Consider the following 26,794-nt stretch of genomic DNA (forward strand, 5'->3'; position numbering starts at 1 on the left):
GTTATTGTTGTTGTTGTTGTTGTTGTTGATCATCAGATAAATGTATTCGGATGTGTGATAAACAGTAAGTACATATAGGTTTATGAAATGAGCATTATAGAGGGGTCAGCAAATTATAAGTATTAACTTCCTCCTGCTCTTTTTCGGACATGTGGTATTCTTTGGTTTGTTTACTGAGAGTTTGATGCTTATGTTAAATTCAATTGGTTATTATTATTTGTTTTTTGTTTTTATTCGTGTTTTGAAATAAAGTTTTATCAAAATACATGTTGAGGTTGCTTAATATTATCATTAATCATCAGCTTTAAATACAAAGACAATCACCCATATAATATACCCACATATGCAACCCTACTAAACCCTGTATATGGGAAACACTCATTTAAGATAATGGTAGCTCCTTTTTAGACTTTTATGTAACAGGTAAAGTTCAAATTTTAATGTGTGCAGCTGTGTAATGATTGTGTTATGAATACTAGAATCATTAGGACTGTAAAAAGAGGCATGAATGGCACACAGTATCTACAGTATGTGTGCATAAATACAGTAGAAGTTAACCGCAGATGGCTATAGAGGTGCACATCATGCTTTAAATGATCCATGAACTGATCCATGTATGTTACAATACTAATTTAACAACATACTTGGCATCTGTTACAACCTGCACACTGGACAGGAGCGGTTTGTAAGATTAAAAGAAGTCTTATCCAGGGCTGGCTTACCAACCAGGCAAAGGGAGCAACTGCCTCTGGCCTTTAGGGCCCTCAAAGGCTTATTTTAAACTGAACTGATAAGAGCTTCAGGGTAGTTCCTGCATCTTGACAGCCCTGTCGAATAAAATGGCCTTGAGTCCAAACCTAATTCTGATACTTCTAATAATTCAGTTGATGACATGTGTACGTAGTGCACATATTCAAGTACATTTGCATGGAATCAAATGTACTCAAACAACTTGGAGATGGTGGGGTGGAGGTTGGGAGTGACTGCAGCCTGAACTAGGGTCCACAGATCAGTTTTTTTTTTTTTTTATTAAAAGTGAGGTTCACAACAAGTCTGTGTTAAAACAACAGTCAGGAGCCCAAATGAACACTGAAACAGGTTTTACTTGCTGTAATCATTCCTCCTGTTGATACTGACCATTAGAAGATCCCTTCATAATGCACTTACAATATAAGTGATGGGGGATGAAATCCACAGTCCTCCTGTACAAAAATGTATTTAAGTTTATCTGAAGCTAATATGAAGCTTCAGCGTCTAAATGAGTCAAATCAAGTAGATATCTTTCAACATTACAGTCTTTTTAGTGCCAAAGTTCCTCTTTTTGTTACTTTACTTCCACCTGCAGCTCAACAGGGAAACACTGTCTGAGGAAACACAAAGAAGGAATTTGACGCTAAAAAGACTGTAAATGTGTCAGATATCCACTTGATATGACTAAATCAGACTGATGAAGCCTCATATAAGCTTCACATCAACTTTTAAATGCATTTTTGCATAAAATGACTGTGTGGTCACACTGGGGATTTTGGCCTCCATCAATTACATTGAAAGCACATTTGAAGGGGATCTTTTAAAGGACCAGTGTGTAAAATTTAGTGGCATCTAGCAGTGAGGTTGCAGATTGCAACCAAATGAATAAGGCAGCAAAACTTGCAAAAAACACGAAAAGCTCTCTCTACAGCCAGTGTTTGATTTGTCCGTTCTGGGCTACTGTAGAAACATGGCGGTGCAACATGATGGGCTCCGTAGAAGAGGACCCGCTCCCTATGTAGATATAAAGGGCTCATTCAAAGGTAACGAAAACACAACACTTCTTATTTTCATGGGATTATACACTAATTAAAACATACTTATGAATAGTATATTCAATCTCTGCTAAGTCTGTCCCGCTAGATGCCACTAAATCTTACACACTGGTCAGCAGCAGCAAGAAAAACCTCTTTCAGTGTTCATATGGGCACCTGACTGTTGTTTTAAGACAGATTTGAAAAATTATGAACCTGTCCCTTTAACCCTTGTGGGTTAATTCAGCCCTGTTCTTGTCACTGTTGATTACTTTGCTTACTGTGTTTCTCAACAGTTTGCACTTACAGTTTGCCAGTGTTCAAGCTAGGTGTTAGTTTCAACTGATTTGGTTTGTGTGCTATTGCAACTAATGTTTAATTTCATCGTTGATTTAATCTTCCAATTATTTATTAGTTAATCAATGAATTGTTTGTCTATAAAATCTCAGAAGATATTTTAGAATATGCATCACAAATTCCTGGAGCCCAAGGTGATATCATCAAATATTTGTTTTGTCCGAAGACATTCAGTTTATTGTCATGTAAGACGAGCAAACCTGGAACCATAAATGTTTGACATTTTTGCTTGAAAATGATATAAATGATTATTCAATTATCGAAATAGTTGCAGATTAATTTTCTGCCAATTGACTAATTGTTACAGCCCTAGTTAGAACAAAAAGCTGAATTGAGGCATGACTTGTGGTTCTCACTCATCGCTCAGTGGACCTCAGTGAGCTTCTCCTTCTGAGGTGATTCATGTATTGCATGTGCGTCAAAGAGCAAACTGGCCTGCAGGTGTTGTAGATTAGAACAGAGGTGGGAAAAGCTAGAAGGGGATGATTGGAGTTTTGCCTCATGTGATGTACAAGCATGGTGAAGCGCAAACTTAGGTAACATGTTTGTCACATGAACACAGCAGAGTCAAATCTGCAGAATGACTGGAGATGTAACATGCATAACTGGCTGAATATCTACTAATTTTACTGCAGTTCCTGCTGATCTTCCGAAGGGCAGCAGCTGGAGAGCTGCAGGAGGAGAGCGGTTTGATGGCGTTGGCCAGGTTGTCTGAGATCAACGTCTCCACTGAGGGAGTGATGGGGGCCAAAGACTTCTTTGAAGCCAAGGTATGATGACACTTTGTACTAGGGGTGTAACGGTACATATATTCATCCTGAACCGTTACCGGTACAGGACGTTCAGTTTGGTACGTGACTTTCCTTGGTTTGGTATGCTCTGTGACCAAACAATTACTGTCAAAATAGTTAAATAATCCACTTACTCTGATGTGCGGAACAATAATTCTGGAGTTCCACCTAGAGTGCACCACTTAGCTGTAGCATGCTCATGGATGTATGCTAGCTGGCTTAGCCAAGTTAGCTTGGTTAGCTGTTACCCTGCAGTGTCACTGACTGAGTGCAAAACTATTATCAAAATATGCTCCGTTATCGCCGTAGTGAAATGATATTGTGTCTCCCTGTTCCCCTCTCTGTGACAGTTGCCCCCTCCTCCTCTGTGACGGTTGTTTTTTCACCCCGCCTTTGAGTGAAGCCGTTCAGAACAACGATAAAAACATTAGATTTTTGACGTGGTCAGACAGCATGTTGTAAGAACCAGTTCAGAGAGGAAAGTGTAGTTAAAAAGTATTGCAAGTATTGTAAAAGTAGTGGTTTGGTCCATCTGACTGATATATTATTATATATGACATCAGTAGATTATTAATACTGAAGCATCAGTGTGTAAGCAGCATATTACTGTTGTGGCTGCTGGAGGTGGAGTTAGTTTGAACTACTTTATATACAGTTAGACAGACCATAAATCATCATAAAACAACTGTCAGCAGGTGTCCTGACTCTTTGCAAGAAACAGAAAGGTTGTTTTCCTTTTTCACTGCAGCACAACTAAACTGTTTCAGTAATAATTTTGGCCAATTAACCATTATTGGATGTCAACATTTTTCAAAATAAAAGACCAAAACGTTATTCTCTACCTTTCTTTTTTTCTGCTGTACCGAATCATGACCTCAAAATCGAAGTACATACCAAAACTGAAGTACACACCAAACCGTGGATTTTGTGTACCATTACACCCGAACCTTGTGCATATATATATTTATATATGTATATGTATATATATGTATATGTATATGTGTGTGTGTGTGTATATATATATATATATATATATATATATATATATATATATATGTATGTGTGTGTGTGTGTGTGTGTGTGTGTGTGTGTGTGTGTGTGTGTGTGTGTGTATGTACAGTACAGACCAAAAGTTTGGACACACCTTCTCATTCAAAGAGTTTTCTTTATTTTCATGACTATGAAAATTGTAGATTCACACTGAAGGCATCAAAACTATGAATTAACACATGTGGAATTATATACTTAACAAAAAAGTGTGAAACAACTGAAAATATGTCTTATATTCTAGTTTCTTCAAAGTAGCCACCTTTTGCTTTGATTACTGCTTCGCACACTCTTGGCATTCTCTTGATGAGCTTCAAGAGGTAGTCACCTGAAATGGTCTTCCAACAGTCTTGAAGGAGTTCCCAGAGATGCTTAGCACTTGTTGGCCCTTTTGCCTTCACTCTGCAGTCCAGCTCACCCCAAACCATCTCGATTGGGTTCAGGTCCGGTGACTGTGGAGGCCAGGTCATCTGGCGCAGCACCCCATCACTCTCCTTCTTGGTCAAATAGCCCTTACACAGCCTGGAGGTGTGTTTGGGGTCATTGTCCTGATGATAAATGATGGTCCAACTAAACGCAAACCCGATGGAATAGCATGCCGCTGCAAGATGCTGTGGTAGCCATGCTGGTTCAGTATGCCTTCAATTTGGAATAAATCCCCAACAGTGTCACCAGCAAAGCACCCCCACACCATCACACCTCCTCCTCCATGCTTCACGGTGGGAACCAGGCATGTAGAGTCCATCCGTTCACCTTTTCTGCGTCGCACAAAGACACGGTGGTTGGAACCAAAGATCTCAAATTTGGACTCATCAGACCAAAGCACAGATTTCCACTGGTTTAATGTCCATTCCTTGTGTTCTTTAGCCCAAACAAGTCTCTTCTCCTTGTTGCCTGTCCTTAGCAGTGGTTTCCTAGCAGCTATTCTACCATGAAGACACAGTCTCCTCTTAACAGTTGTTCTAGAGATGTGTCTGCTGCTAGAACTCTGTGTGGCATTGACCTGGTCTCTAATCTGAGCTGCTGTTAACCTGCGATGTCTGAGGCTGGTGACTCGGATTAACTTATCCTCCGCAGCAGAGGTGACTCTTGGTCTTCCTTTCCTGGGGCGGTCCTCATGTGAGCCAGTTTCTTTGTAGCGCTTGATGGTTTTTGCGACTGCACTTGGGGACACTTTCAAAGTTTTCCCAATTTTTCGGACTGACTGACCTTCAGTTCTTAAAGTAATGATGGCCACTCGTTTTTCTTTACGTAGCTGCTTTTTTCTTGCCATAATACAAATTCTAACAGTCTATTCAGTAGGACTATCAGCTGTGTATCCACCTGACTTCTGCACAACACAACTGATGGTCCCAACCCCATTTATAAGGCAAGAAATCCCACTTATTAAACCTGACAGGGCACACCTGTGAAGTGAAAACCATTTCAGGTGACTACCTCTTCTCATCAAGAGAATGCAGAGTGTGTGCAAAGCAGTAATCAGAGCAAAAGGTGGCTACTTTGAAGAAACTAGAATATAAGGCGTATTTTCAGTTGTTTTACACTTTTTTGTTAAGTACATATTTCCACATGTGTTAATTCATAGTTTTGATGCCTTCAGTGTGAATCTACAATGTCAATAGTCATGAAAAGAAAGGAAACTCATTGAATGAGAAGGTGTGTCCAAACTTTTGGTCTGTACTGTATGTATGTATGTATATATATATATGTGTGTGTGTGTGTATATATGTATGTATGTATGTATGTATGTATGTATGTGTATATATATATATATATATATATATATATATATATATATATATATATATATATATATATATATATATATATATATATGTGTGTGTGTGTGTGTGTGTGTGTATGTATACACACACACACACATATATACACACACACACATATATATATTTATATTTATTTATATGTATGTATGTATGTATATATATATTCCCCTATATATGTATATATCTATATATCTATATATCTATATATCTATATATCTATATCTATATCTATATATATATATATATATATATATATATACTTTTTTCTTCTAACTTTCTGACTTTTCACAAAATCACCACTTAATTTTCATAACATTACCATTACAATTTTCAACTCAAAATATTTTGACTTAATTCTCAAAATCTCAGAATTTCCTTTTTTATCAACGGTGACCCAAGGCTCCCAAAAACCAAAAGCCATTCCAAAGAACCTCCAAAATAAAAGATTGAGCTAGCACATAGATTTGGTAGAGAAGATGACGGTCAGACCTGCTTCTGAAGACATGAAAGAGTTTGCATGAGTAATTAGAAACATACACAAATGAGAACTGACCCTAGAATTAAAAAGCGTAAAGCAGATGGAAGCAGTCATGCGGGGCTGTTTGGAATTTAAGGACAATCTGTGTTTATGGAAAGGAACACTGTCATTTTTGTGTGTTACCAGATGCAGGCTCTGTCTGTGGGCAGCAAGTTTGAGGCTGAGATTCGAGAGGAAAAAGAAGAACGCAAAAGACAGGAAGTGGAGAAAAAACAGAGGCAAGCCGCCTTCAAGCAGCTGCAGTCAACCTTCTGCTCCTGACCCTGTACAGGAAGTAGATAAAAATCCTGAAGTGCACATTCAGTGTTACTAATTGCAGAAATATCTTCACACTACTCATACTTGAACTAATGTTATCACTCAGAATTTGGCACTTTATAACAAAGATAGAAAGATGCATTAAAGTAAATACTCACGTAAATACTTGAAAATACTTCCAAACACATCACAGGTGAGGTTTATTAATACCACATTTTCTGGAGCTGTTCCATAGAAACACAACGCAAAACCACTACTTCAGACACATAAGGAAATATTTGGTGAACTGTCCAAATTCATGGAAATATCATTAGTTTATTGTGCTTATCTGTGGATTTTTTCTTCATGTGTCCCTCTGTACAGTACCGGAACTTCACCTCAAAGGAATTTTAGCTTGTTCAGCCAAAGTGAAGCTGTATTCAGTATATTCTGATTCAATACCTGCTGTATATGTTGTGTTAGATCACTATTCTGGGTTTACTGTATGTTTGTGTATTGGGTTTGTGAAGCGTTTTTAATGTCATGTTACCATCATGGTTTATGTCAGATAGTCTTGTTTCATCCTCACTTTGTTAACACTATTAAACTTGGTGTAATTAAATGAAGATCTATTCTACAGCCTGCAACATAATATAAATAGAATAATAGAAACTAGTATAAATAACAGTATGATAATAGTATAATATAAGTAATTCATCACATAGTGTGGAGACATTTGTTGTTGGCAAATTAAGCCTTATGCGAGTTTGACCACTGACTTTGACTCTTGGATCAGTTGACTGGTCCAAGACTAAATCGCTCATACTCAAATTGGTTTTCATGAACATCATACAATATAGTCTTAGATTGAAACAGTCTGAAATAGCTTTTAACAATGATTTTAGCTACTACTGTAGGACTAACCAGAAGCTTAAAGGTACACTCCCCATTTTTTAATTGTGTCTGAAATCCTGAAATGTCCACTGAAACTCAACTTTGAACTCAAAATCAGGAACGTTATCTTTAGAGATATAGTTAAAATATTTCTTTCTGAAAGTGAGAAGATTGATACCTCCAAGATTGTCTGTGTGTATGGTGCTGGAGTCATGATGTGGTTAGCCTAGTTTAGCATAAAGACTGGAAGCAGGGGGAAATGGCTAGTCTAGCTCTGTCCAAAGTTCAAAATATAATTACCACCACTTCTAAATATCACAAATTAACACTTTGTATCTCATTTGTTTAATCCATACACAAACTGTAAATGTAAAAACCAAGACCTGTGCACAAAACTGCAAATTAGCTGATGAAGCTGCACAGAGGTACCAGGTGGATTAACTGTTATCAAGAAATAATTACATCTCATAACTCCCTCAAAAATCACAAACTGGCGTTTGTACTAAACAATGACGTGTTAATAAGTGAGCTTTAGAGATGTTGGTAGGTGTATTATTTTTTCAATCTCTATGCTAAGCTTGGCTAAACATGTCTCCATATGTAATGCACAGACATGCGACTGAAGTTGATCATCTCATCTCAGTCTCTGAAGAAACGTTTATGTTGAACCATTTCTCTCAATCTATGAGGCCATGCTAACTCATGATCAACAACAACAGCCTGGATTTAAAGCCCATTTAATAAAACCACACATAAAAATGAAAGATGTAGGGACAGCTTCCATTTAAGTATGTGTGCTTACCTGTTACACAAGAGTTTCTTAACATTTCCTGGTGTGTAAACCTGTTTTGAGGACCCAAATTCTCATGACCCAGCTATTAGACAGATGCTAAGTTGTCATGTGAATCTGTGTATGGTGTACTTTAATATGCTATCTTTAAGAGCATGCAATGCATGCAGAACAAATGCATTATATACAGTAGAGATTCTGATATATTTTAAATTAGCTTATTTTTATGTAAAATAGATAACTATTATAAATCTCCACATCTACCACATCTGCAGAGCAAGTGACTGAAGCAGAGTTCCAAACTCAATGTTGATTATCCACAACACTAAATCAATGGTCAGCATTGTTTGAATAATTTATTTCAAATAGACACCTTGATGTGTCATACACTGTGATGTCAGAATTTATATTTGGTTGTAGAGTGTAATTATGGTTTTTCAAAGCATTTGCAGTGTAAGTTTGAAAAGTGTACTCCAACGACTTAGTGTTACTCTTCTATAAAGTAGGGGAATGTCAGAGATGGATCACTATATCCTACATTTCCCATCATACAATGCTTGATATCTGTCATTAGGCCTTCCCTGCCTGGGAAAGGCCACATCATTAAAACTCCACAGCACCAGTTTGTGATGCAGGCTCTCTGTTAACATCATCAGGGTTATGTTCTCCAGAAGACATACAACTGTGTTCACAGGCTGAGTAGAACTAACCATGACTAGTTAACTGATCTGGAGTGCTCTTTTAATGATCTATTCAGTCATCCATGTGCATACTTTGTACTTTTTCGATTTCAGATCTGCATCTATGACTGTAAACTTTTCTGAGATTAAGCCTTTGTCTGAGATTATGTAAAAGGTATCCCATTTCACAGTTCTTCAAAGTTGACATTTCAAGATTACGTGGTAATGGCTCAACATGGCAGTTACATTCTCAAGCCTCCTCTGTCTTAATTTGGAGCACTCAGCTGATGTGACCTTTGTGGTTTTTGGTATCTTAAAGTCCATTACTGATCTGGGCTATGGGCAGGAACTCACCATGACACTATTGTAATCCTCTGTAGATTTAAAGGTTCACCCTATTTCCCTTCAGTCCTCTGACTTCATGGGCTTTGTCCTTTGAAGTTCCCTTGAAATGGGATACAGCTGTCTCCATTGCTATGGCAACGCTCAGTCACAGCACACCACAAATGCAGACAGTGTCTACATTTGTCTACAATGTAGACAGTGTCTACATTTGTAGAAGTGTCTCTCACGTGTCACATGTAGCAATTCCTGGTAGGAGCTGTTCATATTTTAGTGGCATAACAAAGCCTCAGTGCTGCACTGTCTCCTGAACACACTGAAAATACAACAGTTAGTTTCTCCCTTCAGCTTTAGTCCAGCTGCCCACTCAGCACAGTCATAAAAATAAGCAAACAAATATGATGTGGTCTCAGGAATCTCTAATAGTGGCATAATTATGAAAAGCACAGTGTGAGCAGAAGATGGTGGGTGTATGTTAGAGGTGGCTGCTGGCTGCACACTGAACCACCCTGTCACTGATCTTTCACTTCAGTCCACTGCATTTGAAGTCTAATTTAACTGTGTGGTTGGTAACAGAGGCAGCAAGATCTCAGTGTGCAGGGAGAGTTACATCAGTGTCTATGCCATGCAGCTACATAATTAATTAGCCAAGAAACAGGATTGGGAAAAGACACTTATTTGTGTTCTTTCCAAAAGTGAGATGTTCAGATGGATATCAGTTTCATGTTTGGTTGTGATGCACAGAGCTGGATTCAGAACATGGTTAGCTGAGATTAGCATAAAGATTGGAAGCAGGGGAAACAGCTAGCCTGGCTCTGTCTAAAGTTACACCTACCTACCCATGTCCTCTAAAATTCACTGATTAGGATGTTCAATCCCATTTTTTATGTATTGGAACTATCTCTCAGTGAACAACAATTGACGCAGTGATTATGCATAGCTTCCTGGAGCCTTGTCATCACAGCAAGGTCAGTAAGGTTTGGTACCATCATCATCATGCCTGTACAGAGACTTTACTGACCATCATAGCCAGAGGCTCCCACTTAAATCACAAATAGTTTTTACATTTCAGTGGGTGCAAGTGAAACAAACAAGATACAACATGTTAAAGTCGAGATGAAATGAAAAATGCCTTTTTAAGCCTTTTAGATCACATCCCCAGTCATACTGTGCACCTATTTAACAATATATGTCAGAACCCCCCCCCCCCCAAATTTCTTTGTATTCTTATATCAAAATCCAATCATGTTTTCTTCCTGTAAAACAATATGATGTGCTTATGTAGGCTTGAACCAACCAATTTCAACCAACAAGATCATTACATCCACCCATCAATCAATCTTCAACTTTTAGGGCCACAGAGCTAAAATTCATTATGACATGCCCACTATTCAATGTTCAAATAAAAATCCTCCCATTATGTCCCCCCTGTCTATCCTGTTTCACTTTGAAATACATCACGATACGGAAGTTGGATACTCTCAAAATGCTGTTTCATCTGGACTTCAATTAGTGAGCTTTAGAGGTTTTGGTAGCTGTATGTTTGAACTTTGGACAGATCCAGGCTAGCTGTTTCCCCCTGCTTCCAGTGATTATGCTAAGCTAAGCTAACCATGTCCTGACTCCAGCTCTATACATAACTCACAGACATGACATTGATATCCATCTGAACATATCACTATCAAAAAGAAAGTGAATAAGCAGAACCGTTCCTTTCAAGAATAGACTCTACTTAGTTTTCACTCTCCTCAGTGGGAAAACATCACCCGGGTGTTGTTTTTAGAGGGACAGTGCCACAAATATGCACCACATCCACAATATGGCAAACTTAAAAGATGACATTTCTATGTCCAGAACCTGCTCTATCATAAATGTGATAGCTGTCTATGTCAGAGTTTCCCAGCCTTGGGAACCAAAACCTATTTGGGGTTGATGTGCAGATGTTCTCAAAGTAAAAGTAATCAATTTAATAAATCTACAGTATAATAAAACTGAAATATATTTATTTTTATTAAATGTTAAATGTATGTCATCCACATAACTGACAACTTGGAATCACCTAAAAGTGAAGCTACGACTCAGTAAAGGCTGAGAAACCCTGACTTTAGCAGAGCTTATTGTTCAGTGCAGTTCATGTATCTGGCCCTTTATTTACTCTTTATTAACACATTTAAGTTGTAGCATGCACTAGTTGTCATATAACAAAACTACTGTGCGTATCACATACCTTCTTGGGTATTTGTTGTGGAAACTGACAATGTATTTTTTCATAAATAAAATAGTATATATTGATATTCGTTTTAGCAAACACATATAAGTTGCCAATTATAAAAAAATGCTCAGTGAAATATATTTTTGGGGACTTGTAAAGATATTGTGTTGTTATATCAGAATGGAAAAAAAAATTGACTTGATTGCAGTAAAGGATTTTAAAAAATGTTATGGAAAAATACTGAATCTGTCTCATTATTCATAAAGCATCTATGGAAGCATCCTTGGGAAATCATTCATTGTCCGTATTGATGTAATCTCCAAATGATCCCTATTCAGGGTCACTGGGCCTCAGAATTCTGAGGCTGAAGAAAATGGCATGAGTACAGAAGACTATACTGTCTTTTTTTGTATACCATTTTAATATATTTAAAATCTATTTAGGTTATCTAGTTATTATATAAATGGAAAGCTCAGTCCGGGCAATATTTTTCCAAGGAGCACAGAACAACTATACCCCTCCGGTCAACTGATAGCATGGTGGTTGAATGTTATTTTGACCAAAGAAATTCCAGACACACACACACAGTCATGTTTCCGTCACTTCAGAGGACATTACATTGACTTCCATTCATTTCCTGGAGTCTTACCCTAACCCTAACCACCAACCGGCCTCACCCTAATCCTAACCCTTACCATAACCTTAACCTAACCCTAACCCTAACCCTAACCTGCCCTCAACCTCATTCTAAAATGAATGATTGATGTTATGGGGACTTGCTTTTTTCCCCAAAAGAGAGGTGAGTCTCCACATGTGACTGTGTAAACAGATTTACGTCCCCACACCATAAGTAATTTCCTGGTACACACACACACACACAGTACCTATTCAACACCACATAATGAAACACTGTATGTGCTTTCAAATAACACAAAATATTAAACGGTTCAACTGCATAGTGTCCATCTCAGTACATATCTTGGTCAGAAGCCTTTAGTAAGTAAATGTAAGGTACAGTAATCCTAATCAAAAATGTTTGTTATGTTTCTATTAAAACATTTACATCAGCCAATATATTGTCATTGCATTTTTAAACCCTCAAATAATGAAATTGCCATTGACCTTAAAAATCCTGTGTCGTAGCCGCTATTAAGCCTTGCATTATGCTGGAATGCAGCCTGCACCCAGGTTTGCTGTGTGGTTCTTAAACATAAATTAATTTGGAACATATACATACAATACTGAAGGGACCCTCTTCAAAACAGCTCTTATCAGTTGGACCTATTTATTGATCACTTTAAGACAATAATGAAATGGGTATTAGTGACACATTTAATGATTATTATTTCATTCTGTCTGATGAAAATGTACAAGCCATCACCACCAGGGAGCAGCATTGTTAAAGCAAGCGGATACACATTGCTGTACAGTTACAGTACAGTTGTCTCCATGATAACTGTGATGAGGTGATGTAGTAGTTCATATTTGTGGAGTTCAGAGGCTCATTGTAATAATGGTCCTTCTCACTATCAAGCTTGTTTAGAAAATATTTATTTCATGTACACTGTACAAAGGCACTGAAGCATGTGAGACACAATAGTATCTCATCCTTCACAATCATATTTTGTGGAACATTTCCTCTCTTATGTCTGAAGTTGTTACATGATTTCTTTTAAACCATATAGATAGCACAGTGATTCTCTTCATATCAACAACCTTTAAAGGGAAAATACTCCAAATACAAACACACATTAACTACAACATATAGACTTTTTTCCTAACTTCCTAACTCTTTGCTCAATCTAGAAACATTTATTATTGTACAAATTGAACATAATATGTTTAATCTTTGCTTCACATTATGATTTAGGCAATGATTTTTCAAAGTAAAGGCATTAATCTACAAATCAATCAGCAGTCAGTATCATTCTATCAGTCACTACTGAGCCATACCTCATTTCATGCAGGTCAGTCTAATGTTAGATAGCTCACTTTAAGACATGGATGTTTTTGTTCCTAAGGCCTCTGATGAATAACCTCAGCAGCTTAATATTGGCGATGGAATTACAACCATCTGAAGGTTTGTTGTGATTGTCAGCTCATGTTGATAGTCTAATCCATCAGTTGTGTTGCCAGTCTCTGATCAGCAACATGAATGCCCTTTTATATTGATGACAGTAGAGTCATTGCATTCTGTCCCTTCCTTATTGGTACTTTACACACTCTCTTCACACACTTATACCTATAAGTATATATACTATATGACACACTATACCTGCCATACCACCTAATTCCATATTCAGTTTTACAGGGTTGGCGCTGAGGTTTGCCAACTTAAAATGTCCCTCTGTGCCAAATAGAATTCTCTGAAGTAGAAAATATTTACTTCAGTTTCGTGGAAAATTTAAATCCACTGGTGTAATGCATTCTTTAACTACACCGGTTTAGATATTAAATTCAATGAAATCCGCAACAGACAGCCTCTTGGTTCTGTTTGTTTCAGAATACTATGACAAATACTGTGTAGTGATGTATTACCACACAGTGCCTCAGTAGCATAACTTTGACAACAATGAAAGGAGACATGATATTCTCTGCTTCAAGTGTCTGTAAGTTGATTTTCACAGTGTAGTGAAATGAACTGAAAGTAGTGGCTGTCTGCAAGACAGAAAAACACATTCAACAATGTGAAACACCATAATATGGTGGTATGGTCCTTTTAAATAAGACTGCAGTGGGGGTGGTCAATGGTGAAGGATGTCAGAATCATGCAAGTGCATGACATGCTGAGTACTGACTTATGAAAATGAATAAATGGAAAACTGTATTTAATTTATCACTGCTTCCCACTCCACATACCTAGCGTCGACCCTGTAATATCCTCTTATCATTATGCCTACCATTACTGGTCCCATTCCATATTGGTCTGCCTCACTACCTGTTACCTATAGGCAGATATTTGTGCCAGCAGGTTTTAGATTTGAATGTGGTACGTCCGAATTTGTAGTTCAGACTTTGGTTGTACACTATACATAGTTGAATTTTGAATTTTATTTGTATTCTTCATTTATATGTGAACTTAAGAGAATTAATGAAGTTATGTTTGTGAAATTCAGTTGAATTATTCTGATTAAATTTCGATGAATTCAAATTAAAGAACTCAAATTGTGATGGCATAATGGCGTAATGGCATAAATCCAGTTCTCCCAAATTGGATTCAGCTTGTCGAAACATTACACCTACAGACTGAGAAATACAAAGATTCCACCGTTTGAGCTGTTTCCATTCAACCACAGATTCATCCATGTGTATCTGGTTTCCTCAAAGCCCCTTCGTGTAAAATTGGTTAGTGATTATAGCAGATAACTTTTATTTTGTTGTTTTTATTATTGTTTCTAAATCCTTTGCATTGCAGCTTTACAATGATGGTTTTCTTTATCTTAAAGTAATAGTTTTTTATGCTCACCAGCTAATTTGTAACTTTGTCTGCTGTTTGGTGTTGGGCAGGTAGTGTACTGTGTGTTAACCAGAGCTTTATTTTTTTTACTGAAAACAGCTGCTTGCTGTTGCTGGAAACCAGGTTGGCGAGAGATGTGATGGGCCATAAAACCAAAACTAGGAGCTAAAAAAGGCAAAAAAGATTCATCCAGCTGCAGACTTGTGTACTGTGATGTTTCTTTATAATTATTGGGTAATTTTAACTTAATCATTTTCTCTTCCATATAAATTTGGCTAGCCTGAAGGTTAGTTTTCAACCTGTCTGATAGTCTGACTGCTCATGTTTTTTGGCTCATTGGATCTATTTTAGTGATTCAACATATTTGAAGAACTCTGAAATTAATTTGGAGATTACAATGTTATCATAGTTGTCAGAAGCCATGGCCAGAGTCACAGAAATAAAACCCAATTTGTAATAAACAGTAGTGTAATTTTTCACACTCAGTTCCCAAAGCTGGTGCCCCCTGTTGGTCAGGCATTCCAACTAACACAACTGGCAATATCGATGGTTGGGAAGCCACTAGGGGATCATACCCTGGTTGTTGTTCTAGGGACTTCAACTGATTGGCAGGAGGAGACTGATATACTTTTTAATTGCAAATGACACAAATTCAGATTTACCAAATTGAAAGAAGTTCCTGCTGACAAAAGTATCTGCCTCATGTTACTCTACCCAATTATGCCTCAGAAACTCCCCTTTGTCCCTAGGAAACCTCCCTTACAGCATCCTTACTCCATCCTGTCACTGCCATCACCGTTGATCTGCACCACACAGTCCTTGTCCAAGGGCTCCTTTGAGTGGGCCGTATCAAAGTGCTGGGTGCTCACCATGTACCTCCCCCGAGCATCCAGCCCCAAGGCCGGCACAAAGCGACGGTCAAACTGGATTTCTTGACGCAGGTAGGAGGTCCTCTTCTGGCAGGTGTCACCAGTTCCCTCCTGCAAGGCCGACAGAAACACCACCAACTCAAAGTGGTTGGATATGCCCTCACACAGGGCAGGGTAGAGGGGGCTCCGGCGGTCCAGTGGGTGGTAAAAGGTGAGTGGGAAGATGAAGAAAGGACAGGGCTGTTGGCCCAGATGATCCAAGTGGAAGTCCAGAGAGGTCTGGTGCAGAGCCTGACCTTCATGTTCCTCATAGAGCACAGCACTCACCTTCACATCTACCAGAGGCCGCTGTAGCAGGTTGGTGGCTCGTAGCATGAGGCACGTCTGGCCCTGGTGTTGGCCCACCACTGCCTGGGGACTGAACTGAATGGCTCCTGCTCGCTTCTGAGGACGCGCAATCTTGGCTACAAATGCACCTGAAGATTAAGACAATGAGACTTCAATGTGATGTGATGATATGAGATGCTTTGCCTTGTTAATGTATATGTTTGTGTCATGCTGCTTTTCAGTAAGTCACAGCAAAATAAATCTTGTTCTGTCAATAGCAGCAGAGGTAAAACAACTTCATGTTTTAGAAGCACAAAATGAATGGGTACCAAAAGTAAATTTAACTAAAGAATGTTAAAACACAGAAGTCCAATTAATAATATGGCTCTGTCTTTTTTTTAATGCATATTCAACAGACTGAGCAATACTGTATGATTTGTTGTCTGCTTTGTGACCCAACTGTATATATCCATGTAAGTCCACATGGGTTAGTGAAGGGCTAGCTTCACCCCCTCCCCTGACACCTCTCTGACATCAGAGTTGGTGGAGCTGTCCTAAGCAACTTTTGTAACTGACCGACTTTCACTTTTGCCTTTAGATGTGGTTGCATGACACTTTGTATGACCTAGTTAGTCTCAGGCATACTGAACCCTTAAAGGCCAATAAAAAACTCTGATGTGCTGTTCAGACAGTCCAATAGTGTTGAAAATCTTCAACATTTAGAGAGAGAGAGCTCTACACTGACACTGCCCATTTAAAAAAAGAATTCTGAAAAGTTGACAATCCAACAGTCATGTCTGCTTTCCACAGTGATTGGTCAGGTGTGAAAATGAGTAAGCTTATACATTCCTCCTTGCATCACTGTTCATGTACACTGGAAAATTGCACCAATTTCCTCTGTGTTGACAGCGATGGAGGTGGTGTACTTTCAAAAGATAAACAAAAGCTGTCCAAATCACGGCCACATGGCACAAACTCAGAGAGAGTGCATATAGGCCTTAAAGATTGTGCATGTTACTTTTCATAGGCTACCATAAGTTAAACAGTAGTTTTTAAATTTGCATTTTTTCATGTTTTTGTCCTCTTTTTTGCCTAGTTTTTCCCATGACGGCCTTATTTGTAGCCTACATTGGCCCAGTCATTAGCACACAATAAAACCGGCCTACGTGGTGCCTGAGGATGAAGTCTTACATTAGCCCAACTTGTAGTCCGTCTTTGCTCAATTTCACAGCCTACAGGGCAGACACATCTGTGTTCGGCCTGTGTACACTGTATGACTGTGCATGTGGTAGATGGAAATGTCAAATTGAGAGACTGTAAAGTCCACAACACAAAGCGAGATCAGGAAAGATTACCATTAGTTCCTATCATGCCTGCACACATACTGTTGAGAATACTTGATTCAGATCAGAACTACATATTGGACTCTCATCACCAAGGCCATAGCCAGGATTGTAGAATTACTAGATTCATTGTGAGGGTCATTTCTTAACTCTTGTATCAGAGAGGTGTCACGCCTATGTCGATTGTTGAGCACTGCCAGCATAAACTATAATTTAATTATTCAGTGTAAATGCAATTCAAGAGTCGCCCAGCAGGTGTTGCCATTTTGTTTGTATCAGATGCTTTGTAACAATGAATTCATTCCAGTACAATAGTCACAATTAAACACTATAGTGCTAAACATGAAATAAGCATTAAGGCAACATTCTGTTAATGTAAGAAGCTCACTCTGTAACACAAGGCCTGCTTTTATGTCAAAGTCTGTTTCCTCTTTGAACAGTGTTTCCCTGTGTGTTTCCAAAGCTCTACCCTCCATGGTTGCGGATGGGTCTCGGATAAGGTAAATTTGCGTTGAGGTTAATTAAGCATTGCAGAAGACAACTGGCTGGGATTAGCGATGAGGTTGATGTAAGGGGAATACAATATGATGGGGACAATATGAAGACACTTTGACACAACACTCAAAAAAACTGCTGTTGAGAATATGTTTAGTCCTTGAATATAATCTGACCACCAACTTTTCAAATGTAATATCCAGAAAAAAATACTGTGTTATACTGTTGTACCTGTGATGAATGCCTCTAGCATGAGCCCCAGCAGCATCTGCACAGCCAGCAGTGCTATGGCACTGGGACAGTCCCCACTGGGGAACATGGTGCCATAGCCGATGGTCAGCTGTGTCTCCAGGGAGAAGGAAAAGGCAGCAGTGAAGCTGGTAATGTGCTTCACACAAACCACATGCCCCTGTGGGGGAGCATCATGATCCTGCACAGCCAGGTCTCCGTTGAGGTGGGCCAGCAAGTACCACAAGCAGGCAAACAGCAGCCAGTGGGCCAGGAAGGAGGCACAGAAGGCCAACAGGACCCATCTCCAGCGCAGTCCCACCAACAGTCCCCACATGTCCTGCAGGGCCAGCAGCCAGGCTCGGCTTGAGGCCCCACGCCATGAGCCTGTAGGGCAGAGTGGGGGACGGAGGGCACAGTGTCCGTCTTTGGTGACCAGGCGCTGGCGGGTTGGTGAAGACAGGAGAGGAGAGGAGGAAGCCTTGCCACCCAGAACACTGCTGTTGGATTTGGTTGTCATGGTTACAGGTGGATCTCAAGCAGGTTAGGGCAAGGTGTGGATGATCCTGAAATAAAATTATAAAAGACACTCAAGTATATTTCAGAAGTATTATACTCATTTATACAATTACACTCATTCTTTCATGCTTTTAAATTAACATGTTTGTCATCAAACCCAGAGTAAGATGAGAAAGTCAGAGGTATCTTTGGCATGAAGACTGGAGGGAAAAAAGATAGTTTTGCTCTGTCAAAAGTGAAACATTTAATAGCACTTTCCGGCAATCCCATAGCTTACTTACATGTTGTATCTGGTCATGTAGCTTCAAAGCTAGTTGCTAATTACTCTGAGAATCAGCTGGGTTTTGTTATGACTGTGATTAAATCTGGCAACCCTACTGAGGACAGGAGTGTTGAGATGCTGCTTGCAGTCCCTGTACCCAAGCTGTTGTGGCTAAGAAATTGCTTTATAATATAACAAGTGATATGTGCAACCAAAATTTGGTTTCTACCTTAAATTTGCTTTTTTTTTGGCTAACTCTGGTCTATTATACACATTGATTTTTCTTTATAAGATCAACATTGTTCCCCTGGAGTAAACTATCCACTTAACTAAACAAGACAACTTGTTGTAAATGAAATTGTTGGAAGGCTTATTTTTGCCCCACTTGTGGCTGCCAGATGGTTGGTTGGTCTGTCCATCCAACACTTTTAGTCTAGGTAAATCAAAAAGATTTACATAGATTTTGCCATTTCATTTGGTAATGATATTTGATAATGACTGTGTTAATATGCCAATTATATCTATTTATTTTGGTGACCTCTTGGACTTTCTGCCAAATGGCTGTTAAGTATGTGGTGGCTGTGCAGGTAGAATGGGTTGATCACAGGGTTGGCAGTTCAATCCCCCAGAATTTCACAATTTGAAGTGTCCTCAAGCAAGAAAGTGAACCCTAAGCTGCTACTGATGGTTGGTAAGTGCTTTGAATGGTAGCTTGCTGCCACTTGTGTGTGAATCAGAGGCAAATTGGAAAATGCTTTGGATAAAAGTGAAATGGAAAAATACCACTGCAAAATAATTCCTCTGTCAGGTCACTGTTCCCCTCACAAGCTCTTTGCTCTTTGGCAAACTTGGCAAACAAAAGGTGCAGTGTGTAGAATTTAGTGGCATCGAGTGGAATGGACTTGGCAGAAATAGAATATAATATTCATAAGTATATTTTAATTAGTGTATAATCACCTGAAAATAAGAATTGCTGTGTTGTCATTACCTCAGAATGAGCCCTTTATATCTACATAGGGAGCAGGTCGTGTCACTATAGGATTTGAGTCAACCGTGGATTTGAATTGCACATGCGCAAAAGGCCCTCTCTACAGCTAATGTATGGTTTGTCAAATCTAGGCTACTGTAGAACTATGGCAGTGCAACATGGTGGGCTCTATGGAAGAAGACCTTTCGCTACAGGATTTGAGTCAACCGTGGATTTGAGTCATACATGCGCAAGCGGATCCACCATCTTGGACAAACCACATATTGTCACTACAAGATTTGAGTCTGTCACTACATGAACTGAATGTCAACGGTGGATTTTACGCGCATTTTTCACAGCATATGAGTTATTACATAAAAAATATTTGATTCATATTTAAATTCTTGGCAAAATGCAAAACTGTACTCATTCAGTTATGTACCTGAATGTGTTTGTCTGAGCTCTGTCTTTTGTTTCTTCCATCTTTGACATTAATTTGATACAATTTGGGACTTTTTTCTTTTTACTTAGATCCTGTGTGTTTTTTTATATTGTTTATTTTGATAAAAATGTTTGGTTCATGGTCAAGATGTAATTCTTTGGCCCTGAAAGGAAAAAAAATATAAGCTATTGCCTACATTACCACAACTATACAGAATGGCCAATAAACTCCAATATGCTCAAAATGTCCCTTTTTGAAATGTAATGGAGATGGTTACTGAGGGAATTACTCTGTCCCTACATGAACCAAACATTTTTATGTAATAACTCATATGCTGTGAAAAATGTGGGTAAAGTCCACGGTTGACACACATATTGTGTAGTGACAGACTCAAATCCTGTAGTGACAATATGTGGTTTGTCCAAGTGGTGTTGCCATACCTAGCTGTCCAAGATGGGGGATCCGCTTGCACATGCATGACTCAAATCCATGGTTGACTCAAATCCCATAGTGAAAGGCTCTCTTCCACAGAGGCCACCATGTTGCATGTTTCTACAGTAGCCACTAAGTCCTACACACTTCACCTTTAAATAAATAAACTTGTTTCAACTCTAACCCTAAAACTGTCAACCCTAACCCCATAACTTTCCTCTAATGCCACTGTCAGGCCAAGATATCAACTGGTAAATCAGAAAAATAATATCTAATGGACAGATTGCCATGTTATTTACTGTACACAATTATGCTTCCCAGGAAGAACCCTTCCTTTCACCTTTGGACAGTCCATGATCTTTTCTTTGACTTTGTAAAAATGTAAACTTACACATCTTTCACATAATGAGCCTACTGGTCTTTTAGGAAGATATAAACTGCTATAAACTGTCCTGAGCACATTCTTTCCCAAGGAAATAAAACTGTTTAATTTTATTGACAATTAGGCTATTACAGTTGCAACAAAATGACAAACTATTTTTAGCATCACTTTTAGACTTGTTTTATTTTTGATGGAGCTCAGCTAGCAGTTTGTTTACAGTGTTTGATCTAAGGTAGGATAAGATATCCTGGAAAAACAAGGCATCTTGTCATCTAACTCTCAGAATAGTTAAATAAAAATCAAACTTGCCAAAATGCGTGACTGTTTCTTTAAATTCCAAGGTTAAGCTGTGTCTACAGCTTCACCATCGTATCTAATTTAAACAGGACATGTGTGTAGAGGAACTCTGACCACCAGATGTATGTGAAGGCAGTCCTGACAGGCGGACAGCTAGACTCCTGTCCTCTCCAGAGTTTCTATTTCTATGTCAATATTGTTGCCAGGAGATTAGAGCAGGTCCCAGCTGGGTATCTGTCTGAGGAACACAGCGACATGCAGAGTAGGAATGCGTCTTTCATCTGCGGGGAGCTTTAAACTTACTGCACTGCATGGCTCTCAACTTGTCTTGTTCACCAATTACAATATACATTTAACATCATTTTATGCATGTATGTAATGTGCACTTGCAAATTCTTTTCATGCATTTGATTTGAACTTTGCATAGCTTTCAAATACAACAAACTGGGAGAGCGAGACACTTAAAACTGAAACAAAACAATAAATCTAGTGTGAGGTCATGAGGAATAATGTTAATAAAGTTTGATAAATTCATACAACAGCATTGTTAACATAAAACATTAATAACAAAAAATGAAGTATATTTGAACACTTGATTGTTTTCTAGAGCATTTTTCTAGCTACTTTAAACTTCAGAGGACAAGTGTAAAAGTTACTTGGTTTGTCAGTGACTAAAAAGTTGACAATTCCGTAGTCAGTTTAGTTCATAAAATATGAACAGTGTAATAAGTCTTGAGACATCAGAAAACATTTTCTGCTCATCTTTGAAACAAACAGCATCCAACCCAGGACTTATGCTTGATATAAGGTGAAATAATAGCAGGTCAAAAAGGAGTGTGTAGGGTGAATGTGTAGTTGATTTTAGTAAGACATTTGTCTTTGTAATGAGGCTGGGGGAAACACCAGCCTGATAACAGTCAGCAAGGTTGTCACATGAGAGCCATGTGCTGGCTAAGACTTCATTATACTGACTCTCAGTGCTCAGTCTGTCAGAGCTGTCACTGCATCAGCCAGTGACCTCACCGGCCATTAGAGCATCTAATAAATACATGAAAATCAGTGCTTCTTGGGATTGTTGGAAAGTTACACATGTGCGGATTAAAATGGACAATATTCAAATGTAACATATGCCTGCACATGTTTTTTCATTTTTTCAGATATTCAGTCATTTTAAAAACACTAATCATTAAGGTACCCATACTTTTTTTCCCTTTTTCCCCCTTGGTTTCTAATAAGGTCCTTTGTAAGTTTTATACATTCAATTCCAGAGTAAAAATGTATAACTGTAGGGCACTAACATTAGTCTATTTGAAAATGAAATTACATTTTAAATTAGTAAGTTAAGTTAATTCAAATTTAAGATTTATTTTTAAAATAAAAAGTACAGTAAACGCATTGGTCTCTCTCTATCTACATGTTTGGCTCAGTGTAAACAAGCTGTAAACACAACACTGATACAGTATCAGCTTTTAAGTTAATATAGCAAATGTGTTGCTTTAAACATCCAGCAGATACAGAGCAACATTAGCATTCCTTTTGCAGTTGTGTTTATTGTGTCCACCTGATGAACGTTAGTCCATTATTTACTCTCCTCCTCTCCACCTTTTTAGCTCTTTTTTTGAGGTCTCACAGAAAACAGCTGAGAGTGAATCAAAACAGTAAAGTTGCATCCAGAAAACCAAAACAATCAACTGAGAGAAGCTATAAAACTCACAGGGGAGAATTGAGGGGAACTGCAGAATCAAGTGAAAATTCTCTATGGGTTTGTAAGTTTACTAACATTAGCTAACACTAAGCCACCATAATCCACTGGTCACACCAGACCAAAGTAAGACTCTATCATTTTTCATTTGTAAGAGAAAGAATGACCTATTTGTTCTTTAAAAAGTAACACAGTCTTTCTTTAAATATTTGTATGGGTTAAAATTGTGATTATAATAATGAAATACAGTACCAGTTGAAAGTTTGAACACACTTTCTCATTCAAGGGAACTGGAAGATGTGTCCAAACTTTTGACTGGTACTGTATTTTTAGGGTAAAGTTCATTAATTGTTCTAATATAGTACAAGGCACAAAGTGAGCTTAAGACAACTCAGTTTAAGTCATACTGAGGAGCAGTGGATGAAGAGGTATTCAGATTCTTTACTTAAGTAAAAGTACCAATACAGCAACGTAAAAATACTCCATTACAAGTAAAAGTCCTGCATTAAATATCCTACTACAGTAAAAGTACATAAGTATTATGAGCTTGATGTAGTTAAAGTATTGCAGTAAAAGTAGTGGTTTGGTCCCTCTGACTGATATATTATTATATATGACATCATTAGATTGTTAATACTGAAGCATCAGTGTGTAAGTAGCATGTTATTGTTGTAGCTGCTAGAAGTGATGCTAATTTGAACTACTTTATATATAGTCAGCTAGTTTAGTCCAGTGGTTCCCAACCTAGGGGTTGGGCCCCTCCAAAGGGTCACCAGATAAATCTGAGGCGTCGTGAGATGATTAATGGGAGAGGAAAGGTTTTGGACTTTTTCTCTAATCTTTGATTTTTGGTGAAATATTGGATCATTTGAACATTTATTGAAATGAAACCATGTGAGACGTTCAGAGGGAAAAATCACTGTCTGGTGAAGCTGTTAACAACTCATAGACATGTGAAATGTGACCCCGACTACACACTGCTTTTTGTAAGACGTCAAAAGCCAAAAATGTTGGAAACCACTGGTTTCATCTTTAACTATGTGTTGTATTTTAAAAGCTTGTTATATTATTGTGTCAAATCTTCATCTGAAAAGTAACTAAAGCTGTCAAATAAATGTAGTGGAGTAGAAAGTACAATATTTCCCTCTGAAATGAAGTGGAGTGGAAGTATAAAGTAGCATCACATGGAAATACTAGTAAAGTACAAGTACCTCAAAACTGTACTTAAGTACAGTACTTGAGTAAATGTACTTAGTTACTTTCCACCACTGCTGAGGAGTAGTTAGATATATGTACATTTTCACTGCATAAGAATAGTTTCACTATCAGTTGCTTTGATGTCACAAACTGATGACACAGCACTTTAACCCCGGGTTCATGTCCTGTGTGTGGTTAGCTTTATGCCACTAAAATCACCTTTGTTTAAGTAAATTTATTTCATGCTTCAAGTCTGAGTTGACTTCAGTGTTTAACCAAGACCACTTCTTTCCACATCTTTCCATAACCGTATCCAAGTGCTTTGAGTTGGCTCGTTAAAACCTTAATCCAGCTTTAGCTGCCACAAGTATGTTGTAGGGAAACAGATGAAATTGTATCAACCTATTTAGTTTAACAATAAAGAAAATAAAAATTATATGCCAAATATGACATAATTTGGAATATAAATTTAAAGATGAATGCGACTTTGCCGATATGTCCAGTAAAAATATTTGTTTACTCATTTAGTGTAATTTGGGGAGCATTATGTTTCCTTCAAAATGAATTTGCTCGTGAAAATTAGTAATACATTTTTAGGAGACAGGGTAGTGACAAGAAGGCATATCAATCTGCAGCATGTGTTTGGTGCCTCACCTTAAAGATTTATTTTAAGTCCTGTGGTCAGAAACAGACACTATCACACACCTTTGATGCAAAACATCTGTTGCATCCTGTTTTGGTATACGAACTAGAAGTAAGAGTCTGCAGAGTTAATGCAAATGCAGTGAACGTTAACGAGTTCTTAGAAAGTTGTTTTTTCAACCCATATCATGAAGTTTATAAATCATTACAATGGCAGAAAATCTCAATTATTGTACTTATCTTGTACAAGTCTTGATCATGGGATGCTTGGAAGAAATTATTGCCTTTACTGTTCTTAACTTTTACAAGTGTACATTTTAGCAAATTCCTTACTTTTATTTAAGCAAAACTTTGAATCCATAACTTCAACCTAGAGTATAATTCAGTTATGGTAATTAACTTAAGTTAAATTAACAGCTTTCTCCTTCCTGTGAGTTGTTCAGATGTATGACGATGCAAACAAACAGCACTTTGTGTAACTCCATTGAGGAGAGTGAAGTCCCTGAGGCTGGTGGAATATTTAGACTTTACTGTAATCATCTCCTAGTAATGACGGCTACGCGTGACGGTGCCTAGTCAGCCATTTTCCCTGTCTCTAACCTATGCTAATGTACAAGCTAAGTGAAGAAGTTAGTGGAAATGTCTCTTTATCACCAACTTGGAGGGGTGCAGAAGGGTTAATGCAATATTCAATCTGTGGCTGTAAATTTTATCCATTCCCTGTTTACGCCACTTTCGCCCACAAAAACGATGTGTGAAATACAAAAACTAATATGTTTGATTATCTGTGGCATTGTAGTGGTAAACATAAAAATAGTTGGTTGACTTGACTTTCAGATGCCCTTGTGTCCATGCTAGTTATCTACAACTAGGATCAACCACAGTCAGTTTACCACCTCTGTGCTGCAGGAAAAGGTTTTAGCTGATAACATTATTTTGCTTAAAACAGTTAAGAAATAATTTCTTTTCTGTGTTTAATGTAATTAACAAAGTTTATAAAGTGCGTAGAACTAATGTCATCTTATAAATCCTGTTTCATATGGTGTCAACAAGTTACTTTGACTTACATCCTTCATTGCTGTAACAGGTCACCAAATTGATCAAATCACAGCTGATCGCTCACTCATTGTCCTGGTATGAGTGCCTCAGCTGTGTCCAGCATCACGCTGGAGTTTTTACTCACCTATAACTGCAGTCAGGGCTAAAGAGGGGCCCTCTGACCTTTTCACCTACAATCTGGTCTGAGGTCTGCCAAAGGAGCAAAAGGGCCGAGGCAAATGGAAAAAATGCCACTAGTTCCTTTGGGAGGACGGTGTGTAAAATCCCAGAGGAGTCCAAAGCAGAAACTGATAAAGTGTCACCCCAGAGAGGTTTTCTCAGTGTGGGAGCCGGACTGAGCGCGGCGCTCTCTGCTCCTCCGATCTGCAGCTTCCAGCTCCAGGCCGAGGATGATTCAATTGGTCACATTACTCTGCATGGAGCCTATTAGTGTTCCCGGAAGACAGAAGACAGAGGGAGGGGGGAAAAGAACAACACCTTGTCACAGTTCATTCAAAGAGCTGCTTGTTGCTGGTTGGTGTCCCGCAGCTGCTGCTGGGAGAAACTGGATTTGCTGATAAGGTGGTGCATCCGTAACTTGTGTGTGTAAATGTGTGCATACATATATGTATTTGCATGCATCCAAATGTTTTGTCCCTCAATTTTTTTCTTTATTATTCTTTATATTATGCATGTTTTCTGAGGTGACCTGTCATGTAAAATAATTACACATCAAACA

The 26,794-nt window shown here is 38.3% G+C and overlaps 2 protein-coding genes across 2 annotated transcripts in view; one reads left to right on the top strand and one right to left on the bottom strand.

The window, feature by feature from the left end:
* efhd1 (EF-hand domain family, member D1) overlaps positions 1 to 9,926 on the top strand; it is a 29,172-nt gene extending 19,246 nt beyond the window's left edge. The window contains exons 3-4 of the mRNA XM_044354067.1: positions 2,777 to 2,911; positions 6,428 to 9,926. Of these exons, the coding sequence (XP_044210002.1) occupies positions 2,777 to 2,911; positions 6,428 to 6,562 (270 nt within the window). The 3' untranslated portion in view covers positions 6,563 to 9,926. The remainder of the gene's footprint in view (positions 1 to 2,776; positions 2,912 to 6,427) is intronic.
* Positions 9,927 to 13,039: 3,113 nt separating this feature from the next.
* kcnj13 (potassium inwardly rectifying channel subfamily J member 13) lies at positions 13,040 to 26,437 on the bottom strand. The gene is made up of 3 exons (XM_044354068.1): positions 26,201 to 26,437; positions 18,179 to 18,741; positions 13,040 to 16,258 (listed from the first exon to the last, which is right to left on the bottom strand). The coding sequence occupies exons 2-3, from the start codon at positions 18,693 to 18,695 to the stop codon at positions 15,684 to 15,686; spliced, it is 1,092 nt and encodes a 363-aa protein (XP_044210003.1). The 5' UTR covers positions 18,696 to 18,741; positions 26,201 to 26,437; the 3' UTR covers positions 13,040 to 15,683.
* Positions 26,438 to 26,794: the final 357 nt, after the last annotated feature.

The sequence above is a fragment of the Thunnus albacares genome, chromosome 6 (genome assembly GCF_914725855.1).
Source record: "Thunnus albacares chromosome 6, fThuAlb1.1, whole genome shotgun sequence".
In the NCBI taxonomy this organism is placed as follows: domain Eukaryota; kingdom Metazoa; phylum Chordata; class Actinopteri; order Scombriformes; family Scombridae; genus Thunnus; species Thunnus albacares.

Excerpts from the sequence above, each read along its gene's own strand:
- kcnj13 (XM_044354068.1), bottom strand. The coding sequence starts at position 18,695 with ATGACAACCAAATCCAACAGCAGTGTTCTGGGTGGCAAGGCTTCCTCC. Across the intron at positions 16,259-18,178 it reads GCTAGAGGCATTCATCACAG|GTGCATTTGTAGCCAAGATT; the intron begins GTACAACAGTAT and ends CTTAATCTTCAG.